The 23,560-nt window shown below is 30.9% G+C and overlaps 1 protein-coding gene across 3 annotated transcripts in view; it reads left to right on the forward strand.

Annotated features, from left to right (window-relative positions):
* Positions 1-23,560, forward strand: part of CDH18 (cadherin 18) — a 368,075-nt gene that overhangs the window by 330,869 nt on the left and 13,646 nt on the right. For all 3 annotated transcript variants that reach the window (XM_016166126.2, XM_016166127.2, XM_016166128.2), the window contains 2 exons: positions 5,217-5,338; positions 12,878-12,995. In XM_016166126.2, the coding sequence (XP_016021612.2) occupies positions 5,217-5,338; positions 12,878-12,995 (240 nt within the window). The remainder of the gene's footprint in view (positions 1-5,216; positions 5,339-12,877; positions 12,996-23,560) is intronic.

Raw genomic sequence — 23,560 nt, forward strand, 5'->3', positions numbered from 1 at the left:
GTAAAATTCACATGAATCTATGTGAACATTAAAATATGAATATTTAGATTACCAATATATAGAATTCCATAGTAAACTGTTGTATATATACTAATAAACATGATTTAGATTTTTAAGAGGGCACATATTTATATAATAACGGCTTTGGGGTAAAATTATATTAAAAATTAAATCACAAAAACCAAATTGAAACAATATTAATATATAGTTTGTTTTCTCCATGTATATTGATGGTGGGGAATCTAGAGGGTGGCGTATTTCATTGCTCTGCATTCTCTAGAGCACATCATACTGGCATGCTCGTATCAGACTTTTCAGAAGAACTCACCAGATTAAACAAACCGTTCCTCAAGTTACAGAGAATGCTCTAAATCAAGCTTGTGTACCCACTAGAATACCACTTCCCTGCACCACTATCTCCAGAGGCACTCTGCTGATGTGAGTTCCTGTTGCATTGCTATTACATAAAACACTGATGGTTTTTATACAGTAGAGTTTGTTCTGGAAATTATATATATAAGATTATCAGTGTGAAATAGATTTTGTTTGGTTTCTGTCCCTTTTTTATTTTCAGAACAGATTAAAATGTGCATACTTGCTCTCTGCCAGGCTCAGTCTGGTAAGGCTACATAGGTTCCTTAATTGTTTCACAAAGATACAGTTTGGGAAGTAAAATAGGTCTTATTCCATTTTACAGATTAAATAATTAAGGCAGAGAGATAACAAATGACTTTCTAAAGTTTATGTTCCAAAAGAGTTCAGGAAAGGGGCTTATGTGAAATCTGATTTCCTAAAAATAAAGCTTGAAAATAACAATAATAATAGCTACAACAGCAATGTTGCATTAAGAACTTCGGGGACATTGTCCAGATATTGACACAGCAAAATGTTTCTAAAACATGTGAATATGTTCATATTTTATAGGTAAAGTGATTGACATTCCAAAAGTAAAATAGCAACCCTAGGACTGTGAGAAATGATAAATAGAAACCCAAAGGAATGTGCCAATTCTCTAATACAGATTTTGCTCAGTTTATTATTGAGCAGAAAATATTAGAATGCATGCACATAGGCCACAAGTGGCTACAAAGCTATGGTGGGTTTTCAGCTCTACTTATCTGGAAATAAAGCTACAGTTTTTCCATCATTCTACTTTTAGTACAGAGACAACAACTAATTCAGTTTGTATCAGTAATTATTAAACTTAATCTGGCATTCTGGTTTTCGTAACTCTTCATCAGTACCTCCCGTGGGTGCCCCAACAGAGCATGTTGTACAGATCATTAGTCATACCCACCATAAGGTTAGATTCAGTTGAGCCTCCCCAAGGAACACATAATGGTGGTAAGTCTACAGACAAATCGATATTTGTCTGATCCCAAATGCCGCGCTTTTAATCATGAAGCGATGGAATAGTAATTGTATGTTGGAGATTTAAATAACATTAGATCCACATGGAGAGAGTCTATTTCCATCTAGAAGGGTTTATAGTTTCCTGTATCCAAGTATGAACTGGGTGCCAAGCCATTCCAAGGCCAGAGGACAGAGGTGAGCAAGACAGAGGTGGGACAGTGAGGTGGTGATGGTCGAAAACAGGTACTTAGTTGTTCATTTTTTTCTAATTGTTCCTAAGGATATGGTCTTTTCAGAATCCCCTCCCACAAGGCATTTTTTTCCTGATACTCTAAGGTTGCTTTTAAATCTCCCTTCTCAGAAAAGGTGCGGAGAACTATTTACTCAGGAACAATGAAAACTGCTGATATCAATGATTAGAAGTAATACAATTATTCTTGCCTCTTAAAAGATGAGCAAATACCCGGTTGAGAAATATAAAATACAGGGGAAAATTATGTATAATACTTGCAATAGAAGAGATATAGTTATATAGTGGTGATAGGAAGTTAATCATAACCTGGGCTTTGCCAAGATGAGTAATTTAAACTGGGTCCATATCAATTTTGTAATTTACAGAATGAGAATTCAGAATAAGTATTCTTTTTTAGTTTTAATATATTATTTAAAAATTAAGCAATTGTCAATATTAGCTTGTAGAAAAGCTGTAGTGGTGCCTTATTTTCAATAAAGAGAATCACGATAAATAAGCAAATACTTAAATCACCGTTTAACCAATTCTAAATCAATACATATGGTTATCATATAAAATTGTTTAATATAATAAATCATAAGCATCACATTAACTTTCTTTCTGTATAGGCAAAATACTAATTAACGATAATATTATTATAAATGATGTTATTAACAGAACATATTATTTTCAAGATTTTTATAACTCTATACATTAAAATATTAGTCAGTATTTTTATAATTTTTAATTCAATATTTTTATAACTTTTTCTGTGTAATCTATTTGTATATCTTTTTTCCCTGTAAATTTAATGTGGCATTCAGTATTCACTATTAAGAAGATATTGTAAAGCATATTAAACAAATTTGAAAAAAATCAATATACTTAAGAAGTAGTGTTATTGAGATCATCCTCAATAGTATATTATTTATTTCAGAATAAATTATTTAGATTTGCATGTTTGTTTTTCAGCTTTACAAAATTTACTATACTTAAATGCAGTCTTCTGAGATATTTCTGAAAAAAATATTTTTATCAACATTTTCTTTCTAAGATTGTCCACATTATGGCTATGTTGAAATTCACTTATTTTCTCAATGGTATAAATACATCACTGTTATTTTATTTATTCAGCTCTTGTTGGACATTTGTATTTTTCTGTTGTTAATTGCTAGATCTTGGACATGAGAATACATAACTGTGCAAGGAAGGAAGGAAAGATATGTGTGTTACTTCGATGTTTATGAATTCTCATTGGTTTATATTCAAATCGGCATTTGAAGAAATCTTGTCAAACTTAATATTGTATCAATATGATTGGTATAAAATGGTAATTTATTTTGATTAACTTGCATTTCTTTAAGTATTAATGATATTGAAAACTTTTTCATCAGTGTGCTGTTTATATTACTTATTCTGTTAAATGTTTATTATTAATTTTACCCATTTTTATTGTCCTGTCTTTTTTCTTTGTGATTTAGTACATTGTATTATATATCATAGATACAGATCCTTTGTAAGGAAATACATTCACTCATTTGAGACATTGTTTTTCTCTTCGTGGCATAGTTTGGGGGAACTGAAAAAAATGTCGCATTTGAATGTAATCGAATTAATGTTTCCTTTGCAACTAGTACATTTTGTGCTTTGAAATCTTTCATGTACTTAATATAGTGTATATCATTATTTTTCCAAAGTATGTGTAGTTTTGCCTTATCTATTTAATTCTTTAATTTTTTCGAATGAATTTTTGTGTGTAGTGTAATCTACGGCCCATTTTGCAATGATGATAATGTGGATGAGTTTTACTACATCTATTTTTTGATCAATTAGTACTTTCCCCATTGATTCTCAATAGCACCATTACCATATATTAAATGTCCATATTTAGTGGATCTGCAATTGCTTCTGCTTTTTGTTTCTGTCTACCCCATTGATACTGTCACATTGTCTTAGGTCCTAATACCGTACAATAATAATAAGACTTGATAAATGGTAAAGCCAGTATCTCTTTTTCTGTGCTTCTTGATACTAGTTTGGATAATCTTTGCACTTATAAATCTTAGAATCCTCTTTCAATTTTTATAAATAATTCTCATTGGATTTTTATTAGATTGTATTGAATATGCGCATCAGTTTGAAGAGGCTTGTTTTATTTATGATATTTTGTCTTCCAACCACTTGGATGATAGAGCTCAAGTTTCTTAGATCCTCTTTAATGTAATTCAGTTAAGTATTCTGCATATGTCTCTCATATGCTTTGTTAAATTTGTTTCTAGATTTCCTTCCTTCATTCTTTCCTTCCTTCTTTCCCTTTTTGTCTTTTTTCCTTCATTTAATATTAAACTAAATAAGCATTTCTGGAACTAAATTGATAAAGATAGATTATTATACACATCAGGGGAGTGAGTTTGCTGTTATTTTTTTAAGTTATTGATGCCTAATATCTTTCATGAGTAGGAGTGTCTAGTACTGATATAAAAGTTTTACAGAGCACAGAAAACAGTTGAAGAGTATTTTCTTCTTCCTCTGTTTTCTGTGGAAAAGGTGTAAAAGAATGAAATTATCTGTTTCTTTAAGTTAAATAATATAAACCTGATTTTTTCTCTTTGAAAATATTATTTTTTACCTAAAAATTGATTTTCTTTAATTATAGCTCTACTCAGTTTTCCCATTTCTTTTTGTGCCACTTATGGCTCTTTTTAATGCATTCATTTCCTTACTATTTTCAATATTTTCTGTATATTTTATATGACTTTTTCCTGATGTGGTATTTGCCTTCTCATTTCTGCTTTAATAAATCAATAAATTTATGTGAGTCTTATCTTTTTTACTAGTCACATTCTAATATCAGCCTGTTGTTTTAATTTGGGTTTTTTAAGATAATGGCAGAAAAATCGACAATAAAAAAAGAAATCTAAATTTCCCATTATGAATTCTGAATTTATAGCTTTGACATACAAAATAAACCAATACTTGCCTTTTGTTTATATCTTAGAATTAATAAACTTACTGAAAAATGGGAAGATTATGTTTAAGACATATTTAAAGTAATAACTAACATTTTTATATCTACCAGATTTATATGTGAATTTTATGCTAAATTCTATTTTAAATTGTTCTTTATTTTCCCCAAGCATGACATGACATCACACAAACCAAATATATTCTCCCATAAGAAGAAAATAATCCTTGTGTGAAGAATTTTACTTTTTATTGTCTCCAAGTTTATTTACATTTGAAACCTTGAACTTTTTAAAGATTATGTGATTTATTTTTTAACAATTCTTCTACTTGTCTTAGATTAATGATGACACCAATTGTTTATCCCTGAGACAGCATACAATGAATTCTGACAACTTTCTCCCACTAGAGTTCCTGAATAACATGTAATTTCCCAGATATGATGAAAATATTATTTTAGCATTCATGCCATGTCTCGGTGTTCATTTTTCATTTTTCTGTAAGTTAATGAGTTAGCAAAGAGTGCCTTCATAAAGTTGTCTTTTGCCAAAAGTCCTGCTACAGCATATGGAGCTAGTGACAAGCTACAGTATTAAGGAGATTTGTTTTAAACCAAGCCTCTAAAGTGTGTGTGGAAATACTAAACACATCCCTGTGTGTTTTGCAGACAATCCTGGTTTGCTGAGCCATGTCACAGTGGGGATTAGAGTTCTAGATGTCAATGACAATCCACCAGAACTTGCCAGGGAATATGATATTGTTGTCTGTGAAAATTCTAAGCCTGGCCAGGTAAGTTAATTGTTCTCTTCTTCTCATTTGAATTAAAACAAATACGAAACAGCAACAATAAAAAACAAAACAAAACCAAGCAGCTCTATTTCTATTATTCTTAAGTATAATTCTTGAAATCCCTCAGTGTTATTTTTGTGCTCAGTAAAATAATTTTATAAAGGTTTTTTTAACTCCCAAATAGATTTTTTTTGAAAATCATAGAAAATAATTTTTCAGTTTCCAAGTGTAATTCAAAATCTAACTCATTCATGTAAGCATTCATCATACCAATAAAATTATATTGGATGCTTTGCGTGTAGCCCTGTAATAAATAAGAAAGAAACAGTAAACTTTCCTGTCGTAATGGAACTTTGTGACTAGACTAGGGAGAAGAGAATGGTTCATGTATTTTGTAGGTCCCGAGAGAGTGATGAGTCACGACTGAGTGATACTTGTATTAAAAGGTGATTAAGTTTCAAAAATGTGAAGTGTATGTATGTATGTATTAAGAAAGAGGGGAAAGTAAAAGAAAGAGAAAAGAGCTCGAACATAGAACATGAGTCTGGATGTGTCATGATAGCTGGTTAAAGGAGCATAGACATTCTGACGGAAGGCCAGTGTGGCTGAGGCGCAAAAAAACTGGTGAGAGCATGGAAGGGGAAGTGTATTTGCCTTCTCTGCTGTATGATAAATCATACAAATTTAGCAGCTTAAAACAACACTTACTTATGTAAGAGTTTCTGTAGATTAAATATCTGCTCATGGTTTAGCTGGGGCTTTGCAGAGGTCTCCCAAGACTGTAATCAAGGTATCAATCAGGGCTATGTCCTCGCCTGGGGCTTGGGGATACTTTCCAAGATCACATAATTGTTGGCAGCATTCTGTTACTTTCAACCTTAGACCTGAAAGCTTCAGAATCTTCTTCAGTTCTTCAAAGTTCCCCAGAGTTTTAGATGCCACCCACATTTTCTTGCCATATCAGTTTTCGTAGTATGGACATTTATTTCACTAAACTAGTAAGAGGTGTCTCTGTAGTGAGTCAGGTAGGAAACAGCTTTATGTAATATAATGTAATCAGATGAGTGATGTATCAAAATTTTTGCCATATTCTATTGGTCAGCAGCAAGACACAGGATACACTCGCACTTAAAAAAAAGAGAGATTACACCAAGTCAAGTACTCCAGGAGAGTCACCTTAAAATCTGTCCATGACAGATGAATCTCAAAATAGAAAAATATTCTAGGTCCAGCCGAGTCAGATAGTCTCTTTTACTGTCTTCGGTAAACCAGAATGAAGATATCATCCAAAATCACTTTAAATCATTTTGAAGCTGTGATGTAATTATAATTCAAAGAAATATTGCCTTGTGTATTTGTGTATGAGGAACAATCATTAGGAGCTTGCTAGAGTAATAATTGCTTATGTGTTTTAAACATCCCAAGGGAAAATATTTATGTATATATAAATGGAGGACTCTTTTTTTAAATGCAATTTTCTCATGTTCATTGTCCAAAAGAAAATTAGAAAATATGAATAAGAAAAATCTGATGAAAATTATATATTTAAAATACTTACAGGTTATATGTTTTATTATTTTATCAATATATTAAGATTATCACTTCATGTCTTAAGAATTTTCTTACATTACCATTTTAAAAGCAGTATAGAATTTTATGATATAGACATGTAATAATTTGCTTGCCAAATCCTCTCTCAGTTGTGTCAAAAATGGACACACACATGCCCAAATTATTTTCTTTACATACATGTAAATTAAAATAGTGAGGGGAAAAAGACAATACTTTTAGGAAAAAATAGATCTAGCACAAGGTGAAGATTTTTTAAACTTGACACCAAAATGGTGACCTACAAAAGAAAAAAAAAATAAATTAAACTTGACCCAAACCAAAAAGTTTGCTTGAAGAAAGACTATTAAGAAGATGAGAGGACAAACCAGAAAGTGGGAGAATGTATTTGCAAACCCAAATCACATATCTAATAAAAGATTAGCATCTAGAATATAAAATGAATACTAAAACTCAACGGTAAAAAAAAAAATCCAATTTAAAAATTGTCAAAAGACATGAGCAGACATAGTAATAGATCGAAAGTAAGGAAGGAGACAGATAATGTTAAAATATTGTAACTCTTTAAATTTGGGGGAAGTAGATAGGCTCCTAATTTGTAATAGGTTTAATGTGTTAAGAATGCATGATACAATCTCTAATTTAACCAATAAAAATTGTAAAAGACTATGTAACTAATAAGCTAATGGAAATTGGAATTAAAAATACTTAATCCTAAAAAAGTTGGGGTTTAAAGTTCTATTTCTTTAATATCTTTTACCTTAATTATGTTATTAAAATGTTTATTCTCTTTAAAATAATTCACACAAAAGTCGTTGTGATTCTTCTCCTGATATATTATCATTTACAGTATAAAAATGAAGAGGAATGGAAAACTTTTTATATAGAAACTATCTTCCAAGATTCTAAAACTGTACATCTAAAACTAAAATATAATCATAATAAAATATGAAATTTATAACCAATATAATAGTTCCAAAATGTTCTACAAAGTTGTGTGAAGTTTGTAAAGCTTAAAATTAGAATGACAAAATTTCATATTTATTGTTGAGATATAGTTTTTTCTTTGAACACATATAGGAATAATAAAGAATAAAAAATTAGTACAAAAAATTGTATTATCTAGGTAGAAGTTACAGAAAAAAATTTTAATCAAGAAATAAAAATAAATCTAAGAAAAGTGGTAAAATAGAAAGAGAATAAAAAGTAATGTAAATTTTAAAAAGTACATATTAATGTTTATATTAAAATAAAATCACCTAAATTTTCAAATTAAAAGATGCCTGTTGTCAAAATAGATAAGAAAAAATAGTTCATTAAATGTTGTTTATAAAGAGGCATATAAGAAATATAAAGAAAAAGAGTTTGAAAGAAACATTTGGAAAAACATAGCACACAATTGCTTGAATAATTACCCTACATAGTATCACCTCACCGCACACATGTGTGTGTACACACATACACAAACTTTACCAAAGGAAAAATTACTAGCTAAAAACAGGCACATTCACTATCATAAAAACAGTCAGTGCACCAAGTAGAAATTATAATTTTAAATTTATATGTACTTATTAGTATTGCTTTAAAATAAACAAAGTAAAAATTGATTGAAATATATATATATATAAAAAAAAAAAAACCAGACAAGCCATTTTTGTATTGAAAGTTTTATATATACTTTTTCCGGAAACATAGAATATTCACTTAAAATTTTAGTAAGTATACTGAAAATTGAACCTCACTATTAATGAAGTTTTACTGTTTAATGAATATAAAATACTGTACTTAACAACTTCAGATTATGTATTCTTTCAATATTTTTACAAAACATTGACAAAAATATTTACTTTATGCAGGGCCACAAAGCAAGTTTTAATAATTTGCAAAAAATTGGTCTTATTTTTTCTCTGTGACAACAAAATAAAGTTAGATACTAATTTTAAAATATTGTTATAAAAAATACATTGGAAAAGAAGAAATGTACTTCTAAATAAGCTGAGTCAATGTAGTAATAAAATTTGAAAATATTAAAATGGAACGATAATAAAAATACACTGTATCAAAAAGAAAAGAAAAGGGAAAATCATTTTCCTGTTTATTTATGATGAAACTAACTTTAATATAAACACCCAACAAGGATATAATTTGAATTATAGATATTCTCTTCCATTAACATAGAAATATCATAAATAAAATATTGCTAAAGAGTAGCCAGCAAAACTAATACTTTGAAATAAAAAAGAGAAAAATTAAGTTAATTTCAGTAGGTGAAGTCAAAGCTTTCAATAAAGTTCAACATCCATTAATAATAATAATAATAATAATAATAACAGCAACAGTGATACTACTACTATACACTAGTAGAATTTTGTGAATGGAATTAACACTTTTCCCAAGTCTAAGATCAATATAAATGTTATAAATGTATCTCTTTTATGTCTTTATATCACAGAGTTAAAATTAAATAATATACCATTTAATATTACTTTAATAGATTAAAATATCTGAATTAACTATTACCCCTCTTATGTATCTATTACATGATCTGTCAGTAGCAATCTTTGGTAAATTTTTTTTTTTTCACTCACTCTGTTTCTTTGATTTATAGGTTATTCAGAAAACTCAAAATTTAAAATACAACATAAAGAATCAAAAATCCATACATAAGCTAATGGTTGTATCAGCCACTTTTAGATGTTTTTAAGAATAATTTGTTTTTTCCAATTTATATAAACAAATTTATTCTTAAGATAACTTTAAAAGTTCAAAGATAAACTGTGATCTTGTATTAGGAGTAATGTACACTTGCCAAGCCATAGCCGACTTTGTGAGGCAAAATCACTGAAAATCTGGACAAATGCTACTGAGCCCTTGCTCTTGGATCAGTTGATGATTATCCTGTGAATGTGAACATCAACTGCCAAATCTAAAATGTTAATTTCAGTTTTTTTCTGGATGGAACTCTCTTTGTACTGGCCTTATAACCTTGACTTTTTCAGTTGACCTTTTATATTGCCTACTTCTTACTCATATAAACATCTGTTCAGGCATTCTCTAGGTCATGACTTCTCAATGTCACATTGCTAGCCTGGAACCTTTTTTACCTTCTGCATGGACCACCGAAGTTCTGTAGTCTTTCTGGGTGTGATTTCTGTGACACTGACAAGTCTTTCCTCATCTCTGAAATGAATAAAATTATCCAAATTGCAGGGCCCTTTCAAACCTGAGATTTTATGAATATATGACTAAATAAATTTCACTTTTTTAAAAACGTGGGCTACCTTATTCTTCTTATATAAAAAGCCATCTATTTTTTAGAGAGGGTTAAATAAAAAAAAAAAAAAACATTTTCTCTTTTGTGGGTCCCATTCACTATTTATATAGTATTTCTCTTTTCTTCATATAACTGTTACTGTTTTCAGAGAGTAATTGCTAGACTTAGCACTTCTAAGTTCTAATGTATTTTGATTAAGTTTTGTGATTATTTTTTTTATCTTTTAAAAACTACTCATAATTAGCATCATTTCTGTCTTCTAATATTGTATGATTTTAGTTGTCACTATAAGATACTTGGATTCTTTATGCGGCTCGAACTTTTGTTTCCAATTCTTTCACCAAAATGAGTTTTGATTTTTCATTGAAGGAATAAAAATGTCATTTTAAAAGTATGTTTATTATATTCATATTTAAACAAACCATTGCTAATCTGTGTGATAAATCACATAATTAACCCATTACAGGTAAAAATGGTCTGAATCTTTTGTTTAATTTGCAATTTTTGGCTTATTCAATCTTATATTGGTAGCATTTCTGGAGAAACTTTATGTATTATGATGCATAGAACTCTATATAAGTAATGATTTGGGCAATAAGTTTTCTGAAGCATATTTGTGTTGCCCAGCCCATGACGTTTGCTTTTAGAATTATAAGCATTTCTATTATGGATCCTGTGCATCTAAATATAACAGCATGTGGCTGTGGCAAAACACTGGCCTTTTGTGAAAGCAGAGGTTTAAACCACGTCCAAGAGCAGAGTTTAGATCGATTCAAGTATCAATATGAAATGCAACAATATATTTATCTGAGTTAACATATTTTCCTGTTCTGAAAAATCTTTTAAGTAACTTGCATGAAAAAAATATTAAAAAGATTATGCATGCATGAAATTTGAGGTCAGTTCCCAAAATAGAGTGAATTTAAAATAATTGAAATGTGACTACAACTAGAAACTTTGAAAAATAAATGAAGGCAATGCTTTCTATCTTATTCATATTAACTTTTTCTGTGTCCCCTCCCCCCATTGGATGTAAACTTAAGAAACAAGACATATAAAATAAAAGATTTTATTACCTAACACCAGACTCTGCCCCCATTACATCCAATTATTAACAATACAACTTTGGATGAAAAAATTAACTAGGCCAGTAGTGATTTCACACTGTGTCAAGTGTCAAGTTCATTTAATCAACAAAAGTTGGTATTATTATCAAATAAATGTATGATTCCATTTGAGTTTATAGTATAAAGCAAACTCATTGATTAATGTAAAAGAAATAACACTATGCTCCATGGAATGTTCTTTTTAAATTTAAATGTTTAGTTAGGGCTAGCTCATTTACTTACTATCACATTACTCTATTTTTATAAATTTGTGATGTTATATTTTTCCTAAGAATGTACTCCAGAAATAATAAGCTATGGAAAACGCATTTAAACAAGAGGATACATTTATTTGATAAAATAAATAAAATTGATTCTGATTAATTTCCTCCAAAAGTAAATACTTTTTCATGGATATTATAAAAAACTATGCTGGTAATTATTTGTAAATACCAACTATAATTTGGACTTTTTCCCTCTTTGGTTAACTAAATCAGCACTTTTCTATTCCTCCTCATTTCCTACCAACTAATGGGCTCGACATAGAAAGGAATTTTGGTTTTAACTGTGGTAAATTTGGTTATTATTTCACTTGCAAAACATCAAAATTGGGTCAAATTGGACATACTATATTTCACATACAAGAAATACTATTTGTATGACTTTTTACTTTCTCTCTCTTTCTCTCTCTCTCTCTCTCTCTCTCTCTCTCTCTCTCTCTCTCTCTCTCTCTCTCTCTCTCATTCTCTCCCTCTCTCCTCTTTTAATGTTCCTAAAGGAAGATTGGAAAGAGGAAACCTAAGCATGAGGATACTAATTTTTTTTTGAATATTTATTTTAAAGAGTATAATGGCTATACTATCAGGATTTGTATGCTGCTCTTAGGCCACCTGTAATATGTTATTTACATATTCTAACTTTCTCTGCCCCTCAGTGTGCATAAAGCCCAAATTTTGGAATTGTTTCATCTCAACCACTAAAATGAGAAATATTTCATACAGCTCTGAGTGGTCCGGTTTTGTCTCCACCCCTACTTTACTATTTAGCTTTGAGACACATGACACTCTTTTAGAGACCCAGGTTCCGTATCTCTAAAACACAGAAGCTGGGTCATGATCCCAAAGGTAAAAAGAAAAAAATATACAACACCACTGCTTTTGCATTTACTAATTGAGATTGACGTATACTGCAGTATACTGCAAGGCTGTTCTACATCAGCACTGAGATATTCGTATTTATGCAAACAATGCTTCACATCTCCCCAAACAGGTATTCATACAAAATCTTAAAACTCATTGGTCCCAGGGTACTGTGGGTAATAAAGGAAAAAAAAAAATCTAATGTTTCAGCTATGCTAGAAAATAAAATGTGAGTGATTATAAGTTGTACCATAATATGTTTCCTGAAATCTAGTACAAGTAAGATCAAGTTAATTGGTACTTCTGCTAGATAAATCTGAAAACACTGAAGGCAGATAAAGAGGTCTTTTACAAATCCTTTTGTGTTAAGAGCTGAAAATGTTATAATATAATTAAAATCAAGAGAATAAGCCAAGTTAAATTTACTATTTAGTGTTTGTTTTTTCTTTAGGTTATTCATACCATCAGTGCCACTGATAAAGATGATTTTGCCAATGGACCAAGGTTTAACTTTTTTCTTGATGAACACCTGTCTATAAACCCAAACTTCACCCTGAAGGACAATGAAGGTGAACATGAATATATATATATTTTGATCTATAAGGTATCAGCTTCGACTTGACGTGGAATAGGCCTAAGCAATTTTGCTGTTTTCTCATATACCCATGAACAGCTTGCAAATCAGCATTCAAAGTCAGTTTGATGTTAATGTGTTATGATCTGTGAATAGCTTGTATTTAAAATTGAGCCATATGTACAAATAACTTTCATTGAATTTATTCAGAAGCATCCCTTTAAACAAGAAATGTACATGTAATGTGCTCTTGGGCAAATTTTAAGAGAAATCTTAGCTGACAAACATGTTTATGAGAGCCGCTGCAACTGCTAGGGGTGGAAAAAATTTAAATTAAGAAAAATGAAAAATATGTCCTAGGGACAGTTAGGAAAGAAAATGCAAAGTTTAAAACAATCTTGCATTAGCAAGGCTGCGAAGATGTGCTGTACAAATTACATTTCCTCTCATTGTTATGAAGGTTTTCCACATGATGGGTAGATAAATACAAATTATTGGAGAGTATTGTGGAAATTTTAAAATTGTTTTAGTTTAACCGTCTGTGTTGTGTGTGTGGTGAGGAAACAGCATAATTTACTAACCAGAGAAGATTCATCATGATTCAGATTCATCAAGGCTGTGTAAAAGTCACTCTTCCTTACAGAGGAAACATTAAGTCATCAATATGTACGAGATCTGATTAGCAACAGCTTTCTTCTTACTGAAATTATCTTTGACTACATTTACCTGAATATGCTGTTATTTGGGATTTAACACTTGCCTCAGAATCACATGAAAGAAACAATGGCATACACATTTTGGAGTAAACTTTTAATTCCCTCTCTGTACTCTTCATGGGGAAACATTTTCAAAAACAAGGTAAAATAATATCACTTAATGACTAAATCCACTAAAACATTTTTCCCATTATCCTTAAGCTTCTTTAAATTGTCATAACAAAGATACAAGATTGTGCGTGTGTCCATAACAAGGTTTATATGAAAATACAAAACTTGTTTATTTCTCTCATTTTACCTACCCCTGTGGTCAGTTCTACTTACAAGAATACATATTTGTGTATGATGCATTGTAATTAATTGACTAGCATACATATCTTTACATTTGAAATCCTATCCTGCAATCCCAAATATATTTAGTATAATTAACTACAGCAAATATGTAAAAAAACAATTTATATTTCCCCATATTTCAAATAATTGCATGATTTGAGGAGCATTCAACTTTCTGCTGTCGGAGATGTCTAGAAACCCGTAATTATATTTCAACTGTTGTTGAAACCCATATTAGTGACTAAAAGTCCTTCATATACAATTATTATATCTGGAATTTGTGAATTTAATTAATGAATATATTCACAAGGTCTTCATACAGTGCTTTGACAGTATCATCAGTGCTGAGAACTCACATTTAAGGAATTCTTGTCAAAATATATATGCAATTTTAAAAGGGTTTATAATGTGGATATAAATGTTTTAACATGTATTTTAATCATACATATAAATGCTTAAATCAGCTACACCATTCAAAGTATAAGAGAATTGCGGATAATCGTTCAGATGTAAAGATGTTTGAATTTATTTGCAGGACCATTTTTTAAATTTTTTGAGAATTGATGAAATTATGAATAACAGAAATTATAAATACTAGAAAAAAATTAGCAATTTTCTGGAAAAAGGGACCAATGGATAGCTGAAAACATGTACCTGGTCAAAGAGATTTGGTTATGCTAGATCAGAAAAGCCACTTAGCCTCTGTGCCTCAATTTCTACATCCATAAATTGTAGTTCAAAATACCCACGTTGCAACGTTAAGAGAATTAACAATACTATATACAAAAGCATTAGAGTCAAGACGGCCTTTTTTCTAAACACAAGGAACTTATGAATAATAATATGTAAAAATGAAATTTAAAATGGAATAACCATACCAAAATGAATGCATACAAACATACATACATTTATGTGTATGCAAATAGTTCTCTAGACAAAAACCAGAATGAAGGCACAAAGGAGTATGAGTCAGCAAACCCAGGCCTGCTGAATGCTGGTCGCTTGGGCATTGTGTTATATGTGTTAGTAAACATTTACATGACCCCAGAACATAAAGAAAGAAATCTAGAATAAAAAATTAAAACCAAAAAAAAAAAAAAAAAAAAAAAATTAAAACTTTTTTTTTCTGTGCCCACTACTTACATGAAAGTGTTAATTGAGGAAATCATAGAAATAGAAATCAGACAGAGTCTCCAAGCCAGGGTGAGTGATCAAGATGTGATTGGTGTAGTGACATCTCCAAAACTACTGTCTGGTAAAGAATGAGTGGAAAGGAAAAGATAGTTCCAAAATAAGAGAGAGAAAATGTATGTTATTGTATAAGCTCAAAAAATCAAAAAATTTGAAGTCAATAAAATAGGAAACAAATCAAAAAATGAATTTACTCTGAATAATACAAAATACATAAATAAATAATCAGAAAGATAGTATAAGCATTTTTAGGATTCTCAAAATTAGAAAGAAAAACACCTTGACAAAAAAGAACAAGTGATTAAATGAAATGAGACAATGGAAAATGAGTATGTATGAAAATAACTTTTAAACCTTTGTCAAAATAAAACTATATTTCTTGCATATACAGACAAGTATAGAATAATATAAGAAATATGTATTAATTTACTTTAACACAGATAACTACATATAAACATATATTAAGAAAATATAATTATATATATACCTGTGTATGATATGTAATATATGTATACAAATTATATGTATGAAACTATAGTAATTGAATAGACAGAAAATATATAGAACTATATAGAGAAATAGCTAGAAGTATAGTTATACATGTAGACCTATATAGATATAAATGTATAGCCATACAATTAAAATTTAATTATACATAGACGTATATGTATAATGTATGTATATGTATACACACACATATACATAGACACAGAGAGAGAACAATGAAAACTTAATAGCATTACATCTAGACTAGACAGAAAGATTTAACAAGTCAAATAAAAAATTCATTCATTCATACAAATGAGGCTCATATAGATCAAAATACAGAAAAATTGGTAAGAATACTTAATAGATATGAAGTTTAAAATGTCGAGAAGAGCTATGAAAAATCAAAACCGTAAGAAATATGTGTGGATAAAATTGCCACATGACGAAAATAAAATTTTACAGTTGATAAAAATCATGTGCTCAAAATGCTGAAGGAAAATAATTTTCAAATGCCAACCTTCTCTATATTTAGTTAAAAGTGGTAAATTATTAAATATGAGTTAATATGACAGTTATTAAAACTTTTTTCCAGTGTATAAGAAGAAACATTTTATTGTTAGCTACTGATATCTTGGGAAATAGTATATTAATCTTTGTCTTTGGGTTTTCTGAAAAAATAATAGACAAGAACGATAACTTGAAATTCATATTTTATTTCATCAGTTAAAACTTGAAGAGTTAACACTGAATTAATAGAATAAGAATCTATAGTTTTCAAAGCAAGAAAAGATTTCTTAAAACTTAATAATAAAGCTTATTTTATCAATATAACACAAGATCAGAAAGAAGAATAAAAGATGCAAAGTGGAAGCATGGAAAATGAAATAAGCAGATAGCTGTTCAAATATACCTTCGTCACAATCAGATTAAAGACCATCGATAAAGATATTACACTATATTTTTAAAATATACCATTTTACCACTTAGGTAAATGAAGACCATCAAATTTTTATATTAATTTGTAAATTAAATATAATTTTAATCATAAACTATATTTAATAATCTGTTAAGTTGAAAATGGTAAAAGATCAAATAAAACAAAAATACATTGAAAAAGATGAAGGAGCTGCATAGTTAGAGGAAAGAGAAGAAAAGAGGCATATTTTAACAGATATCAAGACTTTATAATGAGCAATGCAGTGTGAGCCCTGATAGTTGGTTTTTCTTTTTTCTTTTTCTTTTTTGAAATGCAAGTGTCTAACTTAAGTTTTGATTGTTGAGGCATCCAGCTCAAAAATCACTATTTGGAATAAACCATTATCAGCCATAGGACTGGATTCAGATCCAGGCTACCTCCTTTGCTTTAGAGGTCTTGGTTAATTTTGATAACCGACTATTTAGGCTGCCTTTTACTTTCTCTTCCCACACTTTAAATTCCCACTCTTATGTTTTAAATCCATCAATAAAGAGTAAGCTCACAAAACCCTGGGTCCCCCCATCACTCCCAATAAAAGCGAACCCCAGGCCCATATGCTCACTCTCCCTACCTGGAAACTCTGTATGGTCCCAGGTATGATATGTAATTTACATGACATGTAAGTAATAAAACTTTCTCAAAGTTTCCTGATGGTTATTGTTGAAGGTGTTTGCAATCATTAGAACCTAGAAGTTCTTATGCTGAGTGAAATCAGTCAGAGAAAGATAAATGCCGTATGATTTCACTTATATGTGGAATCTAAGGAACAAAAAGAACAAACTAATCAAAAACAGACTCACACATATAGTGGACAATTTGGTGACAGACAGAGGAGAGAGGATGGGGGTACTGAGAGAATGGGGTGAAAGGTTAAAGGAGTATAAATTAGTAGTCGATAGATGGTCACAGGGATGGGGAGCACAGCGGAGGGAATGCAATTAGCATTAATATGATGGCTGGGTGGAGGGTCAGGGGAGGGAAGGAGCAATTGTGGGGATCATTTTATGAACTAAATAGAGGTCTAACCAATGTACTGTATACCCGAAACTAATTAAAATAAATGATTAAATTAAAATAAACTAATTAAAAAAAAAATGCAAGGGCCTGTCCATCCCCAACATCAGTGATTGATAATCTGAATATGGAAGTACTACAGTACAGGTAAAAAGATGAGGAATACAAATTAAGAGGGCTAAAATGTGACATATGCTTAGAAAACACCAGCATACAGCTAATATTCTGCTCAAAGAAGCAAGAGTCTTATTAAAATAAATACATCCACTCAAAGAAAATGTAGTCTAAACACTCCCTTTGGTTGATAGCCATTTCTTCCTTTTACAGAGATGAAAATCTCTAGTGAAATTCTCTATTGTTTTCATTTAAAAAAAAATATATGTTCCTCTGTTTTCTTGAACATATTAATCTTAATGATTTACAATCATTGTCAGCTAATTCTAATATCTCAATGATTGTCAGAATTTTTGTTTTTGTTTTTCATCATTACTGGAGAGACAAGACTGGGACTTATAGTCTTGTTCCTTGTTGATCCCTGGTCATTTTTAGTTGAATGTTTCACATAATGTGTAAACCTAGAAGATTCTTGAATGATAGTGTATTTCTTCAGAGCATATTCATCATTTTCTCTGATAAGCAATTAGAGAGGGGATTATTACTTTAATCAGAGTTGAGCTAAGCCAAGGCTGGTTAATTGTTGCCTTCAGGTTCAGTCTACCTCTGATTTGTCTGTTCCTACGGCATGGCCTTCTAGAGCTTTCAGCTTCAGCTCAGTGCCTGTTTGGGCACTAGGGCCACATACCTAGTACCTAACTTTAATCATTGTTCAACTAGAGACGGCAAAATGAAAAACAAGCAGGAAAACACTCTTTTTTTGCTTTCCAGGGCTTTTCAGCTTTGAGTTTTGTCTTTCTGCAAAATTTCCAATTTAAATTTTCAATTTAACAAATGCCTTTAGGGAAAGTCAGCCATGTGTTTGAGGACACTCAATTTCCAAACCGATTGCAAGCCCTGGAGTTTTCTATAAAACTTTTTCCTAGTATCTCTGTTGGTTCCAGGCTCCTAATATAAGCAGATACAATGTAATCAACAGTTCGCCCCTCCACATTTTTGTCCTCTGGAATCTTATTTCTCTGGTTATCTTGCTTTAGATAATTTCTTGGAAAATTCAGGCTTTTCTCTTTGTTATCAGTGTTTTCTCTTTGTTAACTCAGACCTACAGTTTATAAAGCATTTGGAAGAAGTCTCATGAAACAGTTGAGATGCAAATTAGGCTTGGAGGAAAGAACACTGTTCAATAATCTAATTATCATTGAGCCGTTGGCCACCTGAATGTTCACCGATACGCCACAGATATTTGTTCTTTGAAATGTAATTCCGATTGGTTCAGGATCCCATTGCATGACCTGAGCAAAACCAAGACCCTCTCCAACATTTCTGTGGATCAGTGTGAAGTAAACAGCCTCATTACTCTTCATGCCAGTCACCACGTCCACCAATTTTTCCCTTTTCCCCTGTGCCTTGTTTTCCCTGTTACTCTTCCATGCCGACTGCAATCTATCTCCCCAAAGTATTAAGTATTCAAAGCTCAATACTGCTCTAAGTTATGGGTAAACAGAGTACAGCTAAAAAGCAGTACAGCTGAGCAGATAACGGAAAGGAGCAACGGATGAAAGTAATTGTAGCCTCAGAACTGATTTCAAGCCCGTACTTTCTTCCAAATCTTTACTGGTATAACATGTACAGCTAAATAAACACGGCCTGTGAATACACCCTGAAAGTCACCTCCCAAAAGGAGTGGTGTTGAAATTCTCAAGGAAATATTTAGGCGCCAACCCAAATGTATTCGCTATCCCTGGGAATCAGAACTCAAAGAACCTCCCTATGTGGAAGATCACAGGACATTACAGGGATCAGGTAGGTCGAAGAACAGGGACAGGTGAGGTATACTTAATATGAGAAAGAAAACCTTAAATACCTTAATAAACATTTGCAGAATTGTAATCTAATAGTCAATGGATCTTCTTCTGGTAACATTCGAATAAATAGAACAACAATAAAAAAAAAAAACTTATCTTCCTATCTAAGATAATACTCATGTGACAATTAGGGAAGTGGTTTTAAAACACTGAATGTCTCAGAAAATATAAAAACTATGTATCGGTTATAATAAAATGCCATTGACAAAATATTTGAAGCTATAGCAGCCAAATAAAAATAAAGACAATAAGAATATCTTAAAAGGTAAAGACAAAGTATAAAACAAATGATATATGATTAAACTCTGAACAGAAATAATGATTTGCATATAGAGTATAATTACGTATAAAAGCAATAATGACAATGTGATAGGAAATACAATATTTCCTATAAAATGTCTATCAAACGTACTTTGAATATTTTCTATTAGAATGTACTCATTTATTGGATCTAAGAATGAAGAAAACACCATAAATATGGACACATGCACGCGCGCGCGCGCGCGCACACACACACACACACACCTGTTTCCTTGCCTGACACTTTACCCTGACTGTCCTGCATGTTTCACTCCAGCTTCATATGGTATTACTATGTACCGCCACCCTTCTCCCTTCTTAGATTTTTTTTTTTCTCTCAAAGAAATCTGTAGTCAGCTTTTAAGTAAACGTTTTTTTCTCCTGCCACATAATCTGTACAGTGATGCGCACTGTCCTCTGTCTATAAGGCCAGAATACAAGGAATTAAAGCACACAGCTCCTGCTTTCGAGAAACCTGCCACCTAATTGGGGAAATAAGGATGATATAAAATGTAACAGGCAATTAAAGGCAGTGAAACGTGAATTACTTTAGAGAGCTCACTAAAAGTCGTATTGTTAAAAGAGGTGGAACACGATTTGACTTTATAAAGGATAGAGTGTTCTACCAGGTAGAGCGATTCAGAGAATACTTTTCAGTTAGTGGGAAATGAAGACAGCAGACAGATGACAGAACGTAACATTAGTTATGTCGGTAAGAATCTAGCCAGGCAGACGTGACAAAGCAGAGACACAGGCATTTCAATCCGCTGTTGAGAACACTGAGTATTCAGTACTGTGCTATATTCTGTGCTCCAAAAATGAATAAGAAATTCCGCCATGAATCCTTTCGCAAATCATGGTGGACAGAAACATTTGTGCCAAAGAAAATCTTCAGTATTTCCATGGAAAGCTATGACCCCTTACCTATTAATTACTAAAGACTTTGATTTAAAAAATAAGTAAAAAAATTTTTTAATACATACATATGTATTTAATACACATATATACATACATATAAATACACATATATATAACAAAATGTATATTGTAAATATGTTTGATGACCTCATTTTTATCATTAACTAATATATTGATACGGAAACAATTTTCTTTAAAAATAAAAACCAGAGTTCAGAAGATAATTTTTAAATTGCAACATTTTTAAATAATTTTACTCTAAAACAAAGCATGAGGTGTTTCCTGATTAAAATGTATTTTTCCCTACTATCACCTTCTCTTTAAATTGTGATAGATAAGCTTTTAATTTTAGCATCAAAAATCCATTGCGTAATTTGACTTCTTAACCAATATCTATAGCAAATGAAATGTAGCCATACTGTCACAAAGTCTATGAATATAGGCTTAACACCAGGGGTCCGTGCACAAAATTACTCTGTTCATTTTACAATATAAAAGTGTAACCTCATCCCCTAATATAAAATCATCATTAGTCTACGAGATAAGTCTGTTCTGCTTCATGATCTTTATGCTGCCTCTTGAGGGACTAGGTTTTATTTGAGGCAAGATTTGCTAGCCTAATTTTTAGGCTTAATGCCAATTGTCAAGTGCATTTATAAATATTACAGATTTTTGTAGGAGAAAAGGTAATTTATAACTATTATACACTTGTAGCTCTGGTTTCAGGGTTCAAAATATCATTTAATATGCTTTTGAAATTTCAAAATTCTTATAATTTTGTTGATAATTTGCTATCAAGAATATCTGCTATTCATCTCTTTCTGTTTTCTTTTTGTATGTGTTTTCCACTTTTGTAGATACTTCCATTCTTTAAAAATAAATGAGTCCAAATAACACATTCTTCTAAAGATGACAGAACTGTACCAAAAATAGTCATATTAAACAAAGGATTCTGTAAACTATCATTTTCACCTTGCAGCAGCATTTTGAAGATTTTGAGGTTTTTTTTTTTAGTTTTATTACTTTTTATTATTTCTTTGCAATACTCATTTCTACTTCTAAAATAATGAGGTCATATTATTTATAAATCTTTTATGATTTTTAGCAAAGCACTTAAAAGCAACATAGGGAAATGCTATTTTCCTTACAGATATTTGGATGTGCTAAAAAAAAATATCTAACTCAGAGTTTACATTGCATTGAGTTTAAGATAAGGGATAATTTCAAATTTGACTATGTAGTTATGAAAAAGGTATCTGTAGTGCCTTTTTCTTTCAGATTTCACAGTCCTTTGGTAGTGAAATTATTTTAATATATATTGGAAACCATGAGAGATTTTGTGTTTATTTTGTACTTCGTTGGCATTGTCAGATCTGTGGTAGTCAGTATTCCCATGGTTTATTTCTGCCCTTCAAACCAGAACTCACAGCTGGTGTTGTAATGTGCATAATTTCTCTACAGAGTATAACCATTTAAAATTCTGTTTTTATCCACAGGGCTTCAAAAGACCATTTAGCGATCCGCCCATTTCTAAGTAAAATAGCACACATAGCCTGTCCTGAGAATATAGTTGCAAATGAAATTTCAAACGTCCTCTAGTGTCTAGTGGATGTAGGAGCAGCTGTGCCTGCTGAATCACTCACCTACTGTCAGAGATGTTGCTGTTTTTGTTCTACTTTGAATCTTCTTTCTCCTCTCAGTCACATTTCAGACTTCACTTACCACGTTTAGCCAGTCATCCCTGGCAGAGTCGCACTATCCTTTATGCCAAGAGAGAATCCAGAGCTTGACTAGTGAGAAGGCAAAGAGTTTGTATGTAATCTTGACCCTAAAATGGGGAAGTGTGACTTGCCGATGTAGTGATTTGTTTTGTTTTAGTGGGCTTGTTGCTCTAGATAGAAGAATGTTTGTGTTCTCTCAATTTAGCCTCTATTTTTTTTTCGTTTTTGTTTTTACTTTTATATAATTTTTGCTAATAGATTTGGGAGCACATACCTCTTACCTTCTTATTCTATACTCCTGCTCACTCTGAAAGCAAAAGTACAGCTGACTGGCATTCATTAAGCCACAATATAGAAGTAGAAAAACAAAACAAAAATATGGCTCATTTTACTATTCTGTGCCACTTTGTTTTGCTTTCCTTTTGAGAAAATGTAGATTATACTCTTTTGCCTTAATCCCTTTTTTGCTCAGAACCACATCATGCTACAGAAGTCATTCATCTCATCCTCTGCTTTCAGGTGGGCTGGGGGGTGGGGGGTGAGGGGTACTTTAAGCCATTTAAAAATAGGATTATGTGTTAGCTTTTTAAAGCTCTCTCATCATTTTTTCTTATAATTTCCTTCCATGTTTATAAATTTTATTACTCCATAAATAATTTTATTTCACTTTCATTCATCTACTAAGAATAATAGTATTAGTTAAAGGTATGTGATAAATAATGAGAACAGGGTTTTTTTTTGTTTTTTGTTTTTTTTTTTTTTTGGTGAACTGTTCATATCTCTATTCTGTAATTATTATTGTGATATGTTTATAAATTATCTTGAATTTGGTGTTGATTTCTATTTTTATAAGTTCTCTTTATATTCTTTATCGCCTTCCTCACCTAAATTAACACTCATGGAAATTCGTATGTGTTATTCAT

Source organism: Rousettus aegyptiacus, unplaced genomic scaffold, assembly GCF_014176215.1.
Source record: "Rousettus aegyptiacus isolate mRouAeg1 unplaced genomic scaffold, mRouAeg1.p scaffold_m13_p_8, whole genome shotgun sequence".
Taxonomy (NCBI): domain Eukaryota; kingdom Metazoa; phylum Chordata; class Mammalia; order Chiroptera; family Pteropodidae; genus Rousettus; species Rousettus aegyptiacus.